Source organism: Camelus ferus, chromosome 12 (genome assembly GCF_009834535.1).
Source record: "Camelus ferus isolate YT-003-E chromosome 12, BCGSAC_Cfer_1.0, whole genome shotgun sequence".
Taxonomy (NCBI): domain Eukaryota; kingdom Metazoa; phylum Chordata; class Mammalia; order Artiodactyla; family Camelidae; genus Camelus; species Camelus ferus.
In genome coordinates, this window is record NC_045707.1 from 41604721 (window position 1) to 41628110 (window position 23390).

Sequence of the window (23390 nt, forward strand, 5' to 3'; positions counted from 1 at the left end):
GAATATCTTAAATTATATTCTCGTGAAAAAGCCAAGATAACAACTGTTAACACTGAATCATTCCCAAGGCCCCAGCAAGTTGGCGAGATGTTTTTCCAGTTTAGATTTAAAGGGTCCTTGTGAGAATACATATTGACAAAAAAGGATTATTAACCCCCTATTTTGCAATACTACTGGAAAGAAAAACGTGAAAAAGTCAGAAAGAGAACTTTTCACAGTGAATGAAAGTGATGCGTTCTGTGGACAGAAAGTGGCTTATATATCCATAAACATAACCTTTGCTTCCTTCCATCCACAAGGGCAATGGATGGACAGATTAGTGAACTGACCCTTTTGAATTTTTCCAGGAGAGACTAGAAACTAGTTAAAATGAAAAGCTAAGAGGGCCCATGGTCTGTGAACACCCCCAAAGCACAAACACCCACCTCAAAATTTAAGCAAACGCAGGCTCACCCAGAGCTCCCCGTACCTGACTTGGCAGTGATCCAGAGTTATAACTCCATACAAAAAGACAAACAATCCAATGAAGGCAGCTGGGAAGAGCATGCCGGTGTACCAGCCCAGCCAGGCAAAATACAACCCAATCTTCTCTCCAAAGTACCGCCTGTTTAAGACACAACAGCCTTACACATTACAGTGAAGTATTTAAAGTTAGGCATTCTAACACTTTGTTCAGTCATTTTACTTTGCAGTGGCCTTGTGGATAACCATGAGGACAAAGTAAGCCAAGAAAATGGAACGTTTGACCAAATCTAGGCTCTGGATTTGAATTTCTTTTCCTATTACTCTGTATCAGAAATGAAATGAACGTTTCCATAAAAGAACATGGTCTTACGCAAGCTTGTTCTGGGAACACAAAATAAAGTCGGCTCATTCAGGAAGTTACATAAGACACTGTTACTGATAAGGAACCAGGGGGATTTGAAGAGTTGGTGCCAACACAATCTCATTTTTGCCATTTCTGAGTTTATTTGTAATGTATGTACTATAATTGCATATACTTTTTAAAAATAGTAAACAAAATTACTGTGAAAAATGTCAAACATCCCTTTTAATATTCTGTAGCTTTACAAGATGTTTACAATGCTAGACCCATAAGCTATTTAGAAAGGAAAGGGGGTGTGGGTATATAGCTCAGTGGTAGGGGGCATGCACGAGGTCCGGGGTTCATCCCCTAGTACTTCCATTAAAAAAAAAAAAAAGAAAAGAACTCTTTAATTACTGAGATTCGACAGGAATCAATAATGAGAGCAACTTCCCCTTTTAAGTGATGACTCTTTCCAGGCATCGACATTTATCTCTGTAAATATTTTTCTGAGACTAACCAGCCTGCTTGGTGCCCTGTGAAGTTTGGAAGTATCCAGGGAATTTCTTGGTTTTTCTTTTCTTTCTTAAACATCATTATTATGCCTTCTATGACTTTCAACAGCTACATTTCATAACTTAGAAGTTAATTATTTCCTAGTCCAATAGAGGAACAGTCTACTTTTTATTCTCATTCTAAACAAATGTTGACCATCTGTTTCCAAATACTGTCTGCTGCTTTCTCCTCCTAGAGTGCCCAATGGCTCCTGAAAGCCTGGGATTATTTTTCCCATCTTCTACTGTGTCCCAACAGAAACCTTTCCCTCCCCTTTCCAACATATATTCATATACACATATATTTATTCAACAAAAAATACCTGCTATGTGTCAAATACTGTGCTAAGTACAGAGAACGCAACAGTGAGCAAAATAAGCTTGGTTCCTCCTCCTATGAAGCTTGAGGGTGATAGAGGAGACACACATCAATCACTTAAAGAAATACATTCATAATTACAAAACTGGGAAAAGAGCTACAAAGGAGAGGAACATAATGCTATATGCGTATGTAGAAAGGTCAGGAAAGACTTCTCTGAAGAGGTGACTATCATGTTGAAGAATGAAAGTTAACTAGGTGGGGCTGGGGACAAGATAGAGTATTTCCAGCAGAGGGAATAGAATATACAAAGACCCTCGGGGAGAAGGGATCAGGTAAAATAAGGGCAATGTGGCTGGAACACAGATAACAAGAGGTGTGCCGATGAGGCAGGCGGAGGCTAAGCCTTAATGGGCCTTGTGGACCATGCCGAATGCACTGATCTTTGTCCTGAGGGAAATGGAGAACCACGAGAAGGTTTTAGCCAATCCAGGGACATGACCAGATTCACATTCCAAAAAGATCACTCTGTCTTCAGGGTGGAGAATGGAGTGGAAGGTTGAGAGAGGAAAAAGGGAGACCCAGCAGGGACGAACAGCCAGAGTCCAGGTCACTGGTGAAGACAGCAGCAGTGGCACAGGAGGTGCTGGGGGTTTGGTCAGATGTGGGCAAGATGGAGGAAGCAAAACTGATAGGAAAATAACTATTTAAGAGATGAGATTCCTTCATTCTACTCTTCCAGGGCTCAGTTCTCCAGACCTTTCCATAGGGGCACTGACCCATATTCACCCTTTCCATTTTTCCTAATTGTTGTAAAACTTTTGGCCTCCATGTTGCCAAATTATGCATAGTCTCGTGTTGGTTTCTAGTCTCTCAAGTTTGCAGGGTTGGTTTTCCTGAAGGAAACTGCATTTCTCAAGGCCAGAGACCGTGGTTTCTGTGTGTCTTTGCTAATAGTACTTAGCATTGTACTAGGGACACAATGAGCAGTTAATGACTACTCGCTGAAAATTTGCACAATCTTAATGAAGAAACTGTCATGGATGGGAGCTGTTTTGCCTGCAGCAATCTTCTGTGATTTTTAATCAATGTAATCCTATAACGTGGGACTGAGGCTGGGAAGAGAATTTGCTTTGATTTTTCTTTCTGTTATTTTATTATATATATAAACTGGTCAAAGGCAAATGATCTCATCTCAGAAAATACCTTCCACTCATCCAGATCATCTGGATCACTTGTTACCTACACAAAGAGTGGGGCACAATTCATAAATGTCCTGGGGTCAACAGAGTAAACACTTGTTGCAAGGACTCTGGCAGGAAGAACGACTGCCCAGGGAGACGAAATGTAAAGTGAGTTGTCTTATTATTTCATTTTCCTCTGGGCTCATTTTTTTAAGGACTTGGGGAAAGTGAAATAAATCCAGCTAGTCTAGGAAATGAGACATGACTTTCTTTTTAATAAGGAATCCACCAAGTGTGAATTTTTACTCCCCAATCTTAATAATCAGCCTCTAAATAAATGAGATGTCAGAGTATAATGCCACCACGGCAGAAAGCTGGGCATATACAGAAGGTTAAAGAAAATATGCATTTTCACTGCAATCATGAGTTAAAAGCAGATGTGCTTTTTTGACCTACGGAATTAAGACAATCTTTGAAGGTTATTAGTTTTAAATAAAAATTAAAATAAGCCTGAAATTTATTAGAATGACAGCACCTTATATTTCCTACTTATTTAATAGTAACTAACATTCCATCTGTCACTAATATATGTAAGCAGTGTCCCCTCTCTCCAATTGTTATTGATAATTTGTCAGTAACAGTCACATGGGTGACGAGCTTCTTACGGAATCTTGTGGGAGTCCTGGCTGATCTCACATGCCCCTTCTAAGGCCCTCTTAGAGGACACTTCAGCCTCATCAGAGGGAGGTCAGGTTTACCAAGAATGACCTGTGCTCTCTGATGAGCTGCCCTTTTGGGAAGAAGTCAGATTTGAGTGACAGCTGTGCACCTTGGACTGTGTTTTCTCCAATACTGGCTTGTCCCAGCTGACAGTCTGCCCTAATCATTCTATGTAAGCTTTATATTTGCAGCTGGTTTAACTCACCTTACAAGATCCAAAGGCTGGTATTTATACCACACCCCCCAGGAGGCCCAGCACTCATAGAGCAGATGTCGGTGGTTTACCGCCCCGTGGGTTCTAATGGAGTTTTTACTTCTGTAACTTCCCTGTGATAAAAACATCACTGTCAGTGAGGTAATACCCATATAAGCCAAAGGAAAAACTGATAGTAACACTAGTCTTTATGGCAGGAATAGCACTAAGGGTGATATGAGGGAAAAAAACAGATCTACCCCATTGAAGGAAAAGCAGTTTGATTAGTTGCTCTGGACATAATCTTGTTGATAATGCCGTGAAGTCAAATGCCCATCCTTGCTAAAATCAGGCATGTCTGAGCTGAGTTCAAATCCAGGTCTGCTCCTGTTTAGCCAGGAGATCTTAAACTCCCTGAGCCTTCGATTCTCAGTTCATAATGGAACTACTAACATGTGCCTCATTAGGTTCCTTCTGCGGTTTGAATGATAAAGCACCTTGCCCAGAGGCCAGGCCGGAGACTCATTAGTTCTCTTTTGCACTTGTCTCAAGATAGTGAACAGCCATGGTTGTAACCTGGCCCCGAGGCATTGTCTATAAGGAAAACCCTAGAAGGTAAGAGTTGTAAGTCACCTCAAAATTACAACAAATCAAATCTAATTCGACCTCCTCATGGAACAACTAAGGAGACCGTGGGTCAGAGGAGTGGGGGTCCTCTAAGGTCAGTTAGTGGCAGTGCTAGTTTTACAAACAGAAAAGGTACTTTCTGGAGGTGAACTAATTATTGACATTTTAACTTGAGAAGTCCTTTCTATTGGAAAGTGAACAGGCCTGAGAGACAAGAATCTCAGGTTCTAGTCTCGGCTCAATCACCAACTCACTCCACAACTGGAGGTGGGCTAGCCTTTCTTTAAGCCTCTATTTAAATTTTTAACATAAAACAAGGCAACAAGAGCTGCCCTTCCTGCCTCTAAAGGTTGTTATGTGCTTAAATAATATAATCAAGTTAAACTGAGAGCAAAAAGTCAGAAGAGCGATTATGTTATTACTGAAGCTGCTATGACTAATTTGGAGTTCCCTTTCATAAAATATAGGACTTTAACAAGATGTGAAAACCACAGAGAAGGCCTGGAGTTACTCTGGGTTTTCACAGCTGCATCTCCTCAGACACCCTCCTGCCCACCACCCACAGATACTTCTCTGTCCACCTTCCACTGCTCAGGCATTGCCCTTACTGTGGGCAAGGGCTGGGCAGTGGGAAGGTTCAGTTCTTACTGAAACCTTTTCTGGGGCAAGGCCAACTAATAACACTACAGGCAGCAACGTGATGCTTTGGAGAAAATCTGTCTTTAGTGTTCAGAAACATCCGTATGTGACTCCAGAAAACCTCTCAGAATGTTTGCTTTTGTCCTGGTGGGAGGAGAGTATAGCTCAGTGGTAGAGCACACACTTAGTGTGCACAACATCCTGGGTTCAAGCCCCAGCACCTCCATTAAAAAAATTAATAAACAAACGTTATCTCTCTCACAAAAACTCCTCACAGATAAACAAAAAAAGTTTGCTTCTGTCCTATGAAAGGTTCATTCCAAAAAGGTTTCATGGCCATTTGTAAACAAGGTCTCAGACCAAAGCCTCTAGTTTTCTTAATGAATAAGGTTTTTAAAATGCTACATTACCTTTTCCACCCTCCTGGTGTTTAAAATCCAGAGAAGAAACACCACAAGTCAAATAAGAAGTATATTTTGGAAAGGCTTGCCATTGGCAGATAGTTGGAACTGTCCTCCAAATTCAACTGTCCAACTGTTAACATTGTTAATAGATTGTTTTGAAAATCTCTCTAACAGCAGTTTCACCCTGGCTAGTGTGTGAGGGCCTAGAGGACATGGGCTATGACAGTTATCTGTGTATTCTATGTCAGACCGTGACTGGTACGGAGTAGGAGCTCAGTGCCATGAAGATGACAATTACCTCTACCAATCAGGACGATTATGTCCCTGAAAGCCCATGCCCAAAGAGAATTCTGGGTTAAATGACCCAAGATCTAATGGGAAAAATAGAGTTAAGGGTAATCACAGTTACGTTTACAAAAATCCTTATATATGACAAAGACCATGTGGTAAATAAGGAGAACATAAAAATTCATACATCTTAAATGAGCAATGTTAATGCAATACAATTCTATTAATTTCCATTTATCTCCCTTTAGTTACCAGAGACTTTGCAAGAGGTCTTCCTCCCAGTCTTGAAGGGTTACCTATAAATTTCTTTGTTGCAGAGATGATAAATTTCAGAAACATTTCCCCCCTGGGTCTGGTGCCTCATGCAAATTCTCAATGCCTCTTTAATTTTATGACTTGAAGTCCCTCAGCTATTCTTCTAAATTCATGCCGAGTGACTCTTGATTGAAGTACTCTTGCAATTAAATAAAAAGACATGGAGAAATAAATCTGTGTTGAGGGAGAGATGTCACAATGCAAGCTGGCCCTCCATAACTACCCACTGAACAAATTAAGTTCCTTCTGAACAAATGTCATATCAACAAACTCAATGACTGTTCCCAGAAGCTGATTTAATAACAAGGAATTGACAGAGACGGAGAAAAGGCAGGACAATACCTCGTGCAGAGGAAATGCAGCTTCATAGGAGCCATTAGTAAGCAAGCGATTCAGACCTACAACAACAGAACAGTCCAGTGAGTTTAAATCCTCACAATGTAAGACTAATGTTGGGGTGGTTCTTTCTGGAGAAAACAATCTAGATTTTCAAAAGTGGTTCAAAACCACTTGGGGACACCAACAGTTAGGAAAAAAAGTTTTGCTATCTGTTAGGAAGTTGGAATCAAGGACTGGGAAATCAGGTTTTCAAACAGAAACAAAACAATGAAGCACACCTAGCATGGCGCCTGGCATAGAGAAGGGAGTGTACTGAGACAAGTGGATGAATTACTCGCATCAAAAAACATTTTCCCCCAGGAACTCTCCTATTTTCATCCAGAAGCTTCAATGTGGACAAGCCTAACTCCTCTGCACTGGACTAGCGGTATGACTTTGGAAAGTCCTCTTGTCCTCAAGTCTCAATTTTCTCACCCATAAAATGAGGTAGGGATATTGGATATGTGGACTTAAAAAAAGTTTTATCGAGGCATAACAGACGTGTAACAAATGTCACATGTTTAAAACATATAATTTGGTAAGTTTTTACTTATGTATCAACCCATGAAACCATGAGCACAATCAAGGCAATAAACATGTCCATGGCTCCCAGGGTGTTATCATGTCACTCTGTAATCTCCTGTTCCTTCCTATGCCACCTCCGAGGCAAACACCGACTTGCTTTCTATCACTGTCAATTCCTTTGCATTTCCTACAGTTTTACAGAAATGGGATTATACAGTAGTTACTCCTTTTTATATGACTTCTTTTACTCAACATAATTATTTTGAGATGTACCCATGTTGTAGCTCATTTCTCTTTACTGCTGAGTAGTATTTCATCATGTGGATACATAACGGTTTAACTGTTCCCCTGATGGTAGACATGTGGGTTGTTTATAGTCTTGAGCTATTACAAATAGTGCTGCTACGAGCATCTGTGTACAAGTCTTTGTATGGACACGCGCTTTTATTTCTTTGGGGTAAATACATCGAGGTGGAATGGCTAGACCATATATGGTAGGTGTTATGTTTCAGTTTTTGAGAAACTGCCAAACTTGTTTTCTTACATGCTTGTACAATTTCATACTTCTCCATTTGATTTGCTAACTCTGTTTATAATATTTGCATCTATATTCATGAAGGACATTGATCTGTAGTTTTTCTAATATTGTCTTTGCCTGGTTTTGGTACCTGGGTAATACTGCCCTCATAGGATAAAATGGGAACTAATCTCCAACCTTCAAGTTTTTTTGAAAAGTTGTGTAGAACTGACATTACTTCTTTCTTGAGTGCCTGACAGAATTCACCAGTGAAACAATCTGGGCTTAGAGTTTTCTTTATGAGAAGATTTAAAAATACAAATTCAAATTCTTAATATATATAGGGCTATTCAGGTAACCTATATCTTCTTGGAGGAATTTCAATTATTTACATCTATCAAGAAATTTATCCATTTAAGTTGTTAAATTTGACAAAAGATTATTCACAATATTCCCTTATTATCCTTTCAATTTCTACAGTGATATCACCTCTCTTATTCCTGTGAATCTGGAAATTTGTGTTTTCTCTCTTTTTTTCCTGATTAGCCTAGCTCGAGGTTTGTATTAGTTTTCTATCACTGTAACAAGTTGCAAGAAATGTAGTAGCTAAAACCAATATCCATTTATTATTTCACAGCATCTGTTGGTCAGAAATCCAGGCATGATTTAGCTAAGTTCTCTGCTCAGGATCTCACAAGGCTGAAGTCAAGGTTTTGGCCACATTGCATTCTCATTTGGAGGCTCGACTAGGAAAAGATCCACTTCCAAGCTTCCCTGGGTTGTTGACAGAGTTCATTTCCTTGCAGCTACAGCACTCAGGGCAGCTTGCTTCATCAAAACCAGCCACACAGAGAGGGAGTTCCTGTTGTTTCAAATTTCTCAGCTTGAGGAAACATCTAAACCCTCTTCGGGTCCTCTAATCCCTACTGATTTTCTGTCTGCTTGTTCCATTCATTACTGAGAAGGAGATATTAAAACCTGACTACTTGTGGACTTGTTTATTTCTTTTAGCAGTTCTATCAGTTTTTGCTTCATGTAGTTTGAAGCTCTCTTCCTAAGCACATAAACATGTAGGATTATGTCCTCCTGATGAGTTGACTCCAACATTTTGAAGTGGCCTTCTTTATCCCTGGCAATATTCTTGGCTCTGAAATCTATTTTGTCTGATATCAGTATAGGCACTTTAGCATTCTTTCGGTTAGCATGGTGTTTCTTTTTTGATCCTTACTTTTAGCCTATTTGTGTCTTTATATTTAAAAGAGTGTTTCTTGAGGGAGCAGAAAAATTAGGTTGTGTTTTTTTATTCAATGTCCTAACTTCTAAATTTTGCATTGGGACCTTTAGACTATTTACATCCAACGCTCTGATAATCATGAGGTGTTCCAATCCCATAGGAAATCCTTTTGGATTGTCTTTCTCTGGCCTTGGGTTTTTCCTGACATGTGCACTAATCAGTACTCTGCTGAATACGTACCTGGGGAGCCCTCTGCAGATCTTCAGGGTTCTCTGTGGAGCTCTCAGCTTTCTCATATGTTGTTCTGTGAACTCTAGCTGCCGTGGTCTTCCTGGACTCTCAGCAACATCTTTTCAATTTAGGGAGTCTACCAGGTTCTGCCTGGGTTCTTCCTCCCTGTGTTGCTGCCTAGAAACTACCTCAAGGTAGTAAGCTGGGCGATTGTACAGCTCACTTCGTTTATTTTCTGTCTCTCAGGGATTCCTGTCCTTGGCTGCCCAATGTTCAGTGCCTTGAAAATAGCCGTCTCATACATTCTTTTTTCTTGTTTTGATTGTTTCAGGTGGGACAGTAAATCTTGTGCCTATTACTCCATCGCGACCAGAAGTGGAAGTATAAAGTGTTGGTCTTTAAAATTTCTTTCAGATTAAGAATGTCACTACTTCCTAAGGTGTATTTAAAAGAAGATAACTGGAAGGATGTCTCTCAAGTGGCTTATGGATAAGTTCTCTATGCTTTAGATCCTGGTTAGAGTCCAGAGGCTTAGCCTAACTGGAAAATGGAACATGCAATGATTCACTTTCTATTGATGGAGTGTCAGTCAGTGTTTAGGTGCTTTTAATTATGGTAACATAATACAGCATTTTAAGATGCTTTGACATTAACTCTAAATGTCTAAACAAAGCATCTGAAATACATATATCCATAGGGCTTTGTATTTTGTCTAGCACACAGGAGGCCCTCAATACCTTTGAAATGAATGAATAAATGATTGATTGTGTACAAAGCTTTAATTTCTTAGTGTCTCTTTTAAGAATTCTACATATTTCATCTTCAAATATCCCAGACAATAGAAAAAATAAAAATCACAGTGACCTAATAAGAGACTTCTGATGGTGATCTTTGTAAGTTTATCAAAATTTATCAGTCTTTCAAAGTGAGAAAGTTAATACTTCAAGCCTGTCACTTTACTTACTTTCCTTTGAGCACCAATTTTGAAAAGACAAATCAATTTCAAGATTTATTTTACGCATTTATATTGTTAAATAAATCTTTGTTGATCTATTCATTGCTCTTTTTAAAAATGTATTTCAACAAATTTGATTTTCACGTTGTATTAATATTTATTGTAGGTTAATAATTTACTATGTGATTGGTTATTTCTAATTAGATACTTTTCCAGTTCTTCATTACTGATTTTCAAAGCAATGAGATTCTTGAATAATTTCTCCTTTTTTCATCAAATAAGAGAAACTTTTACAACAGTTTTTACTAGAAACAATACTACACTTCTTGTGGTTTTTCAGAACATTTAAAAATCATTGTCTCTGTTCCTCTTTTGTCTCCGTCTTGACTAAGAAAAATAGCCCACATTTTAGATGCAAAATTAAGCACAGTAATTGCTATATGGCCTCACTGTACACAGTTTTTGATTGCATAAGAATGTTGATGATTAGACAGTGATCACGTTTAAAGATTTTCAGTTCAGTTCAGCAAGCGCTCCTACTATATGCCAGACACTGATCATTGATGAGACAAAGACAAATAAGGCAATTTACAACTGAGGAGATTACTATCTAGACTAGCAGTTTTTACCTGCAGATTCTCAACACACTAGTGTGTAATAATGACTTGTGAGGTGTGCTGGTATTATAATACCAATATTAGTAAAGGTACTGTTTTTAAAAATAAGATGCATTTTATGAAGTAATCCAGAATAGCTACTGCCACAATCATTTCACTTCCATTCACTGGTTTTCAAGTATGTTCCTGATACAATGTTAATTGAGAAGAGTATGATAAAAAAAAAATACGTGTAGTACATCCTAAGTTTGTTCAAAAATCACATGGTCAAATAAGGAATAAAAATGAAAAAAGTAACTAGTGTAATATTTAAGTTACTTAGCACACAAAGATGTTAACAGTGGTTCTCTTTAGTTGGTAGAATTTTCATAATGTCATTGAAAATAAATAATTTAAGATAATAAAAGAATTGCACACGATTATCAAATAGACACCCCAAAAATAACTGCCATAGGATTCAGAAGAGGGAAGAATTCCTTCGAGCTGGAGTGTCAGGGAGGACGTTATGGAGAGGATGTCTCAAGGGTGGACAGCTGCTGCAGGGGGTGTGAGGATGTGCTAACCCACAACCCTACCAAGTCAAGAAAACCCTGAATCAGGTTCAATTTCATCACAGCCACCTGCACTGACTCTCACTGAACATACTAATCCAGGTATATTCAGATCTGGACTAGGTATCTGTTTCTCCTGGTTATATATCCTGTCATTCAGTTTTCAGCTCAAATTTCAGTGTCTCAGTAAAGTCTTCCTTGACCATTCCATCTCAGCTTGAATTCTCCCACTCCTTACTGGTCTATCTCTGTAACATCAACCATTTTGATTTTCTTCATGTTGTGTATTGTATTTACTTTTTGTCTATTGTCTGTTTCTAACTTCTTGAACATACACTCCAGGAGAGAACTGTGCTCATCTCCCCAGCACCCAGCCCGGTGCCTGGCACAGCATGGGCTTTCCATAAACATTTGCTGCATTGAGTGAATTTCTCATGATCTTAGATCAATGAGATAACATGTTATTTTTAAAAAAGATCTAAGGATGCTATTAAGATACTACACTTGTGAGTTATCCACTAAGGGAGTATACAGTTAGAGGTTTCATAAATGATGAGCATTTCTAGGATTGATATCAACTAAATAACATCAAAGAGAAAAGTCTGTAATCCCCCACAACCAAAGGGAGCTTGTTATACTAATATGCTACTTACCAATTTTGTTTTTCCCTTCTTCATACTTTATTCTTTGTAAAATATGGTGTACGATTCTACTCCTTGTGGCATTGTTGAAGAAAGTGTCTTTGTTGTGTATGATGAAGCTGCAAACACAAATTGAAAACACAAGTTGAAGATTGAGTGGAGGTGAGGGATCTAACCACTGATATAATTTGATGTGACTCAGAGAGAGGTGTCTTCAGCCTGTCACAGAGATGGCATGTCTGGAAAAGCACGAGAGCGCCCAGAAATCACGCCAGAGGCAAGAAGCTAACAAATCTCAGCAGTTTTGGTTCCCAGCCTCCTGAGCGTTTACATCACTGTATCACGAAAGAACTGGAGCTAAATAGAATTAAGAAACTTTTAACAGCAAGTCTAAGCTTCATATCCTGTTTTTTTTTTTTTTTTCTCAGTAAGGCCGTTAGATAAACTGAACTAAAAATTCATTTTGTTTTTCTCTCCTTTTGTCATCTACTTCATCCCCTCTCATGTCATAACCATGTGGTTTATTTTGGGAATTTTAATATCTGGAACCAGTTTGGATGGTGGACATAGGAGTTAGATAATGAGCTCTGGTCGGGCTCAGGGGTGAGGTGAGAGGCAAGTCTCTACAAACTGTGTCTGATTCTTTCTCATGTTCTCCCCTGGATGGGACACCCCTCTTCTAGAGCATGTACTTAAGATGGTTTTCTCTCTCAGCCAACGGTCCACCCAGCCTCAGAAGTTTCTCACAAGACTCAAATACAGACACACACCACAACACTGGGGTTTCTAGTAGGTGTTCCTATCCTACTGAGGTTTTCCAGGTGACAGACAGCGCTTCCAGGACCACATAATCCAGCATGACATGGCCATTTCTTCCCCTCCCAGGAATGCATTAAATGGTAGAATATTAGAGATACTGTAAGTATAACTGCTTCATAAAGTTTATTAACTCAGCAAACTTTTATTGGGAACTCTGCATGGACTGGATACCATGCAAAGCATGTTGATGTTGGCAGCCAACTCTCTCAAAACCCAACTCAGAAGTTACCTCCCTCAGCAAGTCTCCCCACCCCTCCAACTGCACTTCTGCCCTGCAAGGAGTTCAGCACTCTCTCCCCTAAGCTATTTCTTATCTTCCAAACACATCCATTTACTGATCAGTCTGTACTGTCATTTGTTTTCATTCATTTATCAAGCAAATGTTTAACTGAAGTCAATAAAACAGAAAAAATCTTTGTCCTTGAGAGGCTCACAGTCCGGTGAGAAGAGACACCACAAAGAAGGAGAACATGGTGGTACGGCAGAGACGAGCCGACTCAACTTCCTGTTCATGCCCTTCTCCCACCAAGACTGTGAGCTCATTCAGGACGGAAGTCTGAATCACAGTAAGGTCTGCAGCCCCAGGATCTAGTGAGAGGCTGGTACACAGTACAGGTGCAGGCTTTACAACAGCAGTAAGTGACGGTTTGCACATTTATGGTGGGAAAATTGCTATTAATTTTTTGTTTGTTTGTTGGCAGAAGATGAATTCTTAGGAGGTGCTCAAATGAAAGGAAGATATAAAAGTGGCTTAGAGAGAAGGTAGGCCAGGCACGGGGTTGAGTTGGGAACAGAGTTGGGAATGTCAGTTACAGATAACACAGGAAGGAGACAAAGGCCAGGGAATCTGAGGACAAAATGTAAACCACATGAACCGATCTTCTGGAGAAATCCTTTTCTCTCATTTCTACTTCTCTTGTATTCTCTTGTAGACTATTATTCTAGAAAAAAGTACTTTGACTTGGTGGATGAGAAATGAGTGCTATGTGGGGGAGTGAGAAAGCTACAGCATTTATCCTGATTTTCTCCAGGGTGCTCTGAAAACATTTTACAGCCTCAAAGAGAAAGAGGAAAAAAACTGACAGTTAAACATCGAATGCACTTCCTTTTATTTTATCCTCCTCTGCTTTTTCACCTTATTTGAGACAGATCATTACATTTTAATACCAAATAAAGATGTCATTAAAAAGTAGACAACAAATAAAAAAGCCCATTTTTGACTCACATTTCAGATAACTGACAGCTGAGAAGCAAGACCATGCTTGACAAGAGATTCCAGGCTAAAAGCCCATGTCCCTCCTCCATTAAATGGTTTTCTGCTTCCTTCTCCTTTTATAGCATCACATTATGTTTTGTGAGCTCCTGTAATAGTTCTCCATAATAAGCACCACAGACGAACTTCAAAATTTTGTTTTCCTCGTCCTTATGTCTAGGTTGTACCTGGATCCTGGAGATTCCACAGTGGGAACAGACATACAGGGCAGGTGCCAGGCACTATTCTGAGCTCCAGGTGTGTTAACTCCTTCCATCCTTACAGTAACCCAGGAGGTAAGCACTTGATAGTCCCAGGTTACAGCTGAAGAATCAGAGAAGTTAAGTGATGCAAAGTCACTCAACTAACAAGGGGCAAAGCCAAGACTGGAACTCCAGCAGTCTGGCCCCAGAGGCTGTCTTCTTACCCACTCCACTAACCTGCCTCCCTGTGACAGAAACTTCCTGACTCCTGGAGGTTGGATCTCCTTGGGATCAGCCCAAGAGTTGCTCTGCCTAGAACACTCTTCTTGCTTCTACTCATCTTTAGAGCCTCAGCTCAGGTCACATCTCCCTCCAACAATCTTTCTTGACCTCCCACCCCCAGCCTGAAAAATAATGTGGTGCTGTGGAAAGAGAAGGAAGCAGAGAACCATTTCATGAAGGGGGGAGACGAACTTTTAGCTTCAACATCACTCCCGCTTTCCCTTGAGACTGAAGTGAGGCCAACCTCAATCTAAATCCCAGCTTTGTCACTTACTATGTGGTGTTGGGACCATTCCTCAACTTCTCTGGGTCTTAGTTTTTTCATCTGTGAAATGGGATAATACTGTAATCACTCTCATACATGGGTTTCTGTAGAATTTGGTGAGATGACTCAGCCCACTGTCTGGCATCTGATAAGCGGTTAGCTCAGGGTTAGCTGTCATCATCACGTTGCTTCTGTAACATTATATAGAACTTGTCTGCTTACATGCCTAACTTCTCTGTATGAGCTTCCTTAGGGCCAGGACTGCCATGTGCATCTCTATTTCCAGTATTGTACAATGCTTGGCAGGTGCCAAGCCCTTAAAGTTGGCTCAAATGAGAACTAATGAGATCTTCCAGAGCACCCTAGTTAACATGGGGGGCTGTGAAACTAAATCTCATCTCTTTATACCCTGGCCTCTATTCCTGCTTCCTGGTAATCTCTCCACCCACTCCATTTTTCCAGCCACCACACGAATCGTTCTCTCCATGTCACCTAAGAACCTTGTTGTGGGGTGTGGAGCAATCTCATTTTCTCTGTCACTCCATCAAGCTGGAGGGCTAAGAGAAGGAACAGTGATGATTTCCTGTATCCCGGGTCTCCTGCTTTTCTTGGCCACTTAGCCCAAACAACCCTCTTCAAACGAATTCACACACAAACACATACACGTGTGAACCACACACCATGTAAGCCGAGCTGTTTTGGTAAATGTAACACCTGATGCTCAGTCTCCGAGGTATCAGGGCTCCACTCAGGCTTAGCAATTCAGCTCTGCTTCCATACATTGCTGGCGAGGCAGCGAACAAGTAAAAATGCTATGAGGGCACCTTGACCAGGCCTATCAAAATTATTCATTACATCTCTGACTGAGCAACTTCTCTTTTAGAAATGTATGCTACAAATATGCTCACCCATGTGCAAAGTGACAGATGTACAAGAATGTTCACTGTGGCATGTGTTATAATAGCAAATTAGGTCTGGCCATGACCTAAATAATTCACCAGTGGAGGAGAGGATAAACAAATAATGGTACAGCCCTGCAATGGAACACTCTGCAGCTGTAAAGAGATTAAGGAGGCTCAGTGTAGATACAAAAAATCTTTGAGATACTACAGGGCAAAAACAAGGTCCAAAACAGTCATATAGTTACTTGTGTCAAAGAGGAAAACATACACACACAGGGAAGTACACAGATACACGTCTGCTTGTGCATGCGCAGAATGACTATGGAAGGAAACAGACATCTGGAAATACTGGTGGCCTCTGGGAAGGACTAGGTGCCTGGAAAGGTGTGCAGGGAACTTCACTGTACACACTTAAGAAATCTTTATCGTAAGTAAGCACTACCTATAAAAACCAGATATTAGAAAACAGAAAATTTAAACTGAAAGTGCAATTCCCGTTCTAGGTCAGCTCTTACTTTCACTCTCAGTGCTGAGGAGAGGAATAAACTGCTGAATTGGTAGAGGAGCAACCATATGATCAAGGCTCTAAACATCTGTCTCCGCATTATACCCCTTGGAGGGATCATGTAATATGCCCGACACCATACAGCTAGCAAGTGTTGACGAAGGATTCAAAAACCAAATGCTCGCTCCCAATCTTCCCGTTCATTTGTCAAAGGAGCTGCTGGATGCACAGGTCTGCCTGTGTGCATGTGTGTGTGAAGGGGGCTTTCTGGATGCTCCCATCTTGCCCTGTGAGGAAGGCGCTGCTGACCTGCTCACTAACGGGCAGACCTGAGCCTGAGCTCCTGCTGACTCCCCTCCAGGGCCTGTGCCCTCCTGCCTTCTCTGGAGGAGGACAGCTCTCAGTTTTTACTTGGGGAGGCTCCCGGTCTTCTTTTCTCTAGAAGGGAGGAAATGGAAAAGAAACACTGTGAAACTGAGGTTAAACTACAGACCTCCTGGAGCCATGACTATTTACTCTTTATTGATAAGTTCTCCTGTGGCCAACTGTCCACAGCAGCATTAAAAGTATTGCAACATGCTAGTTGTTTAACAAGCAAACACTCTGATTGCTCTGTACAAAGCACTGTGCGTTGAGGGTGCTACATCGGAGGTGGGTGGAAGATGGGAAGGGACATGGATCTTATGTACATGTGTATTTTGTTGATGGGAATGCAAAAGTGGAAAGAACCCAGTTCCTTTCTTCAAAGGAGTCTCTATTCTTATTAGATAAAATGAGAAACACCCCAACATTCAAGGGTATGAATTGGGGAAAGGTGCTTGTTAGAGCTGGGGCTAATTAGTCAGATTATTAAGTGAGTCCGTTTTAGAGCAGGTAATAAGTCATTCCTTATTCCTAAACTTTCCTCTTAGGCTACAGCTATGAGGAGAAGACTACAGTTTCTTCACAGTTACGTTAGTTTGAATTACTTAGAGTCCAGTACTGTTGAATAAAAATTTCTACAACAATGAAAATGCTCTCACCAAAGTGGGTATACAGGGAACATATCTCCATATAATAAAAGCTATTTATGACAAACCCACAGCCAGCATAATACTCAACAATGAAAACTGAAAGCCTTCCCACTAAAATCTGGAACAAGTCAAGGATGCCCACTCTCACCACTTCTATTCAATACATTCCTGGAAAGAAAAAGAAATAAAAGGGATCTAAATTGGAAGAAAGGAGGTAAAATTGTCACTATATGCGGATGACATGATGCTATATATAGAAAACCCTAAAAGCTCCCCACAAAAGCTACTAGAGCTGACAAAAGAATTTGGCAAGGTAGCAGGATACAAGATTAACATATAGAAATCAGTTGCATCTCCTTACACTAACAATAAAATAGCAGGAAAAGAAAATAAACAATGCATTTTAAAATCACATCCAAAGCAATAAAATACTTAGGAATAAATCTGACCAAGGAGGTGAAGACTTAAATACACATGGAGAACTACAAAATATCGATTAAGGAAATTAAAGATGACTTAAAGATATGAAAAGTTATCTCATGCTCTTGAATTGGAAGAATCAATATTGTTAAAATGGCCATTCTGCCCAAGGCAATCTACAGATTTAATGCAATCCCTATCAAATTACCCAGGACATTTTTCACAGAGCTGGAACAAATAATCTTAAAATTTAGATGGAATCACAAAAGACCCAGAATTTCCAAAGCAATACTGAAGAAAAAGAAAGAAGCTGGAGGAATAACCCTCCCAGACTTCAGGAAAAACAAACAAACAAACAACTAGAAAGCAGATCATCAACCCCAGCTGGTAAATAATTGGATTCTATATCCCACTGTCTACTTGATTCCACACATTTGAGGTCTAGACAACTCCAACTGACCACGTCTCAGACAGCAGTTCCGATCTGCACCTTTGTAGAACAAAAACCTACTTTCCCTGTGGTCTTTTCATCTTAAAAACGGCACTGCTGCACACCCAATTTCTCAGTCACAGACTTTAGATACATCCTTGATGCTCCTTCTCTCCTATTCAATATCCAATCAAGTTCTTTGGGTTCATCTTCTCAAATGTCATCCTGAATCTGATCCCTTCCCACCGTCTTTGCTTAGAGAGACCAAAGCTGTTTCCAGGACTACTGCAATAGCCTCATAACTATTCTAATTTTACTCTTCCCCCTTTTAGCTCTTTTTCTACATAGCAACAATTTTTTGAAACATAAATAAAATCTTATCCCTCCTCTGCTTAAAACTCTTCAATGACTTCCCATGGTTTTGGAATAGAGCCCAAACTCCTTTCCATGGCCTAATGCTCCTACGTGGTCTAGTTCTTGCCTACACCAATGACCTCACCTCCCTCCCTCTTCCCCGTGCTCACTGTAAACCAGCAACATTGTCCTTTTTTTCCATCCTTGGAAAAAGACCCAGCTTACTATAGCCTAGGGCTTTTGCTCATGCAGTTCCTAGATTTTTGTACAACTTTTTGGTCTCAAATGTCGTGTCCTTACCATCCTAGCTAGGACAGTCACTCTCCTGCCCCACAAGTTACTTCCTCTGTATTTGATTACCTTGTTTTATTTTCTTCTTATGTTTTACTTTAAATTTTCTTTTTATTGGGGTGGGAGTAGGGAGAAATTTGTCTACAAGTTTACTGACTGCCCCCCTTCTCCTGCAGGCCTATCACAGCAGGGCTCAGACTACCTTGTTCTCTAATCTAGGGCCTAAGTAGATAATCAGACCACGTGTTCTCCATCACCCAGAGACCCACTGAATGTCACAGAAATCATCAGATTATGTTACAGATAAATTTTACCTTTTTTTCCTAACTTAATGATTCTGAAAATCAGTTTTATCTTACAATTCTGCTTTGTACGTGGTACTACTTCAGGGAAAATAAAGTCAATGAAGAGGGTTTTTAAAATTTCATTTAATACCTACCTTATGGAATTTCTGAGATTGATAAAATAAACAAGTATCTTCCAAGGTATAAACATCTCCATGGTTTAAAACTTCAAGTGGAAACTTTCTCAAGAAGCATTTAACTACCTATAGATGGTGCTGTATAATTATTTTAGATTTACAGCCACACTGACTTCTATAAATTTAGACATCTACGGCATATGGCAGAGTAGGAGACAGAATCAGATCATTAGCCAAGGCACGTTTCTGGTCCCAGGAGTACAGAGCTGCTCTGCTTCTGTTCCTCTCCATCCTGAATGGAAACATCTGCTGTAATTATGCTGGGCCCACCTCCCCTCACTGCCTGTTGGAAACGTAGGGGGCAGTTAATTTGTCTTTGTCATTAACCAGTCTCCAGTTCAAGAAGAACTAACCACATCTGAAGAGCTGTTCCAAGGATTCCCATCCCTAACCGAACCTAATTTTGGAACATAAGGTCCCGGACTTTGGGCCTAATGTCATATTGGGATGAGATCACTGGCGATTCTGGAATGGGAATGAACAGATTTTCTGTGGGAGAAATGTGAACAATTTATATGCCAGAGGGAAGACCATGATGGAATGCAAACAATTGCCACAATTCCTCCATTCTTGTATACACATCCCTTTGTGATGTGAATTTCTTGCTTCTTCCATCAAGAGGTAGAGTCTGTCTCTTCACCTCTTGAATCTGAGGGAGACTTGTGATTGGCTTTAATGAACAGAATGTGGAAGAAGTGATTTTTGTGAGTTCTGAGCTGGAGCCCAGGCTCTGTAGCATCCACTCCTGCCCACTGGGAATGTTGCCCCAAGATGACCAACATACAGGAGCCTGAGCTAACTTCTCTGAAGATAAAGGACCACAGGGAGAGAAAACCCAGCCACAAGCTGGCACCACCCTCCAGACACGTGAGTGAGACAATTCTGAATTGTCCAGCCTAGCTGAGCAGAGATGCCTGCAACCCCGGGATGACTAGTTGAAATCAGTGGAAGAAATGACCAGGTGAATCCAGCACAAATTGCTAAAACAAAGGAATTACCAGCAAATGAAATGTGTGTTAAGTCAGTAAGTTTTACTGTGGACTCTATAGTAGAAAATGACCAATAGACCAATGATAGTTGAAATTGTATTAATTCATAATACAAAAAGAAAAGTGAAGGTTAATGCCTTGAAAATAAATATTTAAGGAAACTTTCTTAATTTGACTTTTAGAGACTTCTTTTTTAACAAGAAGAAAAGGTGATACAATGAACTGTCACTTAAATTATGTCCTCAAATTAATGAAAATCAAAGTAGGAACAAAGCAACCAATTAATATTTTATGTGACAAGGCCTATTTTGATAGTTTCAGGGGCTTTAGGCAACCGTAGTGCAATGATTAACTTCCAATCTTAAGTATATAATATTCAGAGTCCCAACTATTTGGTAAAAAATTTCAAGCCTCTTTTCAGGTGATAAGCTACTGGAACATAAAGCAATGTGGGACATTTTTTTCTTATTCCAATGGTCATTGCTAATTGTACTTCATGATCTCCTCTTTGCTATTTGAATGTTAAATACAAGTTAAGAAATACTTGCTCTTGAGGCTTCTGGGTAAGGATGGAAAATTAAATACCTGCATTCACTTTTTCTCTCTCTCAAAACCCCGTGAAAATAATAGTAATGTGTGTGTGTTTGTGTTTAAATAAAGTTATATAAACACTCAAGGAACAAGGATAGCAAAAGATAATAGCAACAAAACATTAGAATGTGAAAACCAGACAAGTGGTAACAGAGTTAGGAGACCAGGAAAAGCTGAATACTAAACCAACTCTGGGGAAGACCAAGAAAAATTATATTTATAGTACAAAATCTCATAAAATCTTAGAAGTGGGGCACTGGTGACCTCTAGAAATGTGCTGAGGGGGATGCTAAAATAAGTACTGGTTGTAAGTTGTTTAGGAAGAAGTTAGATACCCAGATCCTCACCTGTACTTGCCTTTTTGTTTGGTTTTTTGTCACAGGTACAGTCTCTGAACTGTGAGACACCCAGGCATGGTGAAGGGTAGGGGTCCCACAGTGAAAACTGGAGGATCAACTGAATATTTGCATCCTGAAAGCTGAGACTCTTAGCTATCTTCAACCATTTAGGCTCTGAAACATTGGCAGTCAGGCCTTGACTTTCCAGGCAGAAGACTGGCAGATACTTCTCTGGGGAATCCGACCAGCGTTAAGATGAAAAATCTAAAGACAACATTGGAAACTCTGAAATGAAACCACCCACCCACAAAGCCTACAGCTGACAGGCTCTATCTTACACTCTGACCTTAGTTTTGCATTTTCTATTCTTAAATATGAGCAGTCTGCCAAAGAATACTAGGTATCTAAAGAAATATATTAACATAAAAGAGAATAATAGAGGGAGACAAACAAAAACAATCAGAAAGAAATATGTTAGAGGAAATTAGGCTCTGTAGAGTGACAAAACATTTAAAAAATCATTACGCATAAAGGCCATATATGACAAGGCCACAGCTAACATCTTACTCAGTGGTGAAAAGCTGAAAGCTTGTCCCCTAAGATCAGGAAGAAGACAAAGATGCCCACCCTTGTCACTTTTAGTCAACATAGTACTGGATGGTCACTAAACTTACTGTGATGATCCTTTCATGATATATGTAAATCAAATCATTACGCTGTACATCTTATACAGAGCTGTAGGTCAATTATATCTCAATGAAACTGGAAGAAAAAAGGAAAAAAAACCCCACCTCCTATAATATTGGAACTCTTAGGCAGAGCAATTAGGCAAGAAAAAGAAATAAAAGGCATTTAATTTAAATAGGAAAGGAAGAAGTAAAACTGTCACTATTTGCAGATTACATGATATTATTTTTAGAAAACCTTAAAGACTCCACTAAAAAAATTATTAGAACAAACAAATTCAGTAAAGTAGCAGGATACAAAATCAGTATACAAAGATTTGTTGCATTTCTATATACTAATAATGAACTATCAGAAAGAGAAATTAAGAAAACAATCCCATTTACAATTGCATCAAAAAGAATAAAATACCTAGAAGGTGAAAGACCTGTACACTGGAAACCATAAGACAGTGATGAAAGAAACTGAAGACACAAATGGAAAGATAGTCCATGCTCATAGACCAGAAGAATTAATATTGTTAAACACAGAAATAGGAAAAAAAATCTAAAATTTGTATGGAATCATCAAAGTAATCTTGAGAAAGAAGAACAAAGCTTGAGCTACCACATGCCTTGATTTCAAACTATATTACAAAGATACAGTAATCAAAATGATACGGTACTGGCATAAAAGCAGGCACATAGATCAATGGGACAGAACTGAGAGCCCACAGAAGTAAACCTACACATATGTGGCCAATTAATTTACAACAAAGGAGTCAAGAATATACAAGGGGGGAAGGACAGTCTCTTCAATAAATGGTGTTGGGAAAATTGGACAGCCACATGCAAAATTATGAAACTGGACCACTATCTTACACTACACACAAAAACTACTTCAATGTAAGAGCTAAAGCCATAAAACTCCTAGAAAAAAACATGAGCAGTAAGCTCCTTGACATTGGTTTTGGTGATTCTATTTCTGGATTTGACACCAAAAGCAAAAATAAACAAGCGGGACTACATCAAACTAAAAGCTTCTGCACAGAGAAGGAAACCATTAATAAAATGAAAAGGCAACCTATGGACTAGAAGAAAATATTTGCAAATCATACTGTCTGATAAGGGGTTAATATCCAAAATATATAAAGAACTCATATAACTCAATAGCCAAAAAAAACAAAACAAACAAACAAAAAAAAACACCCAAAAAATCTGATTAAAAAATGGGCAGAAGATCTGAAGAGACATTTTTCTAAAGAAGACATGCAGATGGCCAATGTGGTTAAGATGCTCAACATCACTAAACATCAGAGAAAATCAAATCAAAACCACAATGAGATACTACCTCAGACCTGTCAGAATGGCTATTATCAAAAAGACAAGACATAACAAGTGTTGGCAAGAATGTGGAGAAAAGGGAATCCTTCTGCACTGCTGGTGGAATTTTAAACTGATATAATCTTTATGGAATATATTATGAACATTCCTCAAAAAATTAAAAATAGAACTACCATATGCTCCAGCAATTCCACTTCTGGGTATTTATCTGAAGGAAATGAAAATACTAACTTGAAAAGATATATGTGCCCCCATATTCACTGCAGCATTATTTATAATAGCCAAGATATGGAAGCAACCAAGTGGCCATCGATAGAGAATGACAAAGAAAATGTGGTATGTGTGTGTGTATACACACACACAATGGAATATTAGACATTAAAAAAGAAAATCTTGCCATGTGACAACATGGATAAACCTTGAGCATTATTGCTAAGTGAAATAAGTCAGAGAAACACAAATATGAGCTCACTTATATGTGGAATCTGAAAAAAAAAAAAACAGGCTCATAGATTCATCTTCAAGAAGCACAAATCTCAGGCTATGTAATTT

The 23390-nt window shown here is 39.4% G+C and overlaps 1 protein-coding gene across 1 annotated transcript in view; it reads right to left on the reverse strand.

The window, feature by feature from the left end:
- Positions 1-23390, reverse strand: part of ANO4 (anoctamin 4) — a 309704-nt gene that overhangs the window by 68471 nt on the left and 217843 nt on the right. Inside the window, exons 9-12 of the mRNA XM_032493545.1 lie at positions 11710-11816; positions 6391-6446; positions 3788-3909; positions 470-604 (exon numbers count right to left, since the gene is read on the reverse strand). Coding sequence (XP_032349436.1) covers positions 470-604; positions 3788-3909; positions 6391-6446; positions 11710-11816 — 420 coding nt within the window. The remainder of the gene's footprint in view (positions 1-469; positions 605-3787; positions 3910-6390; positions 6447-11709; positions 11817-23390) is intronic.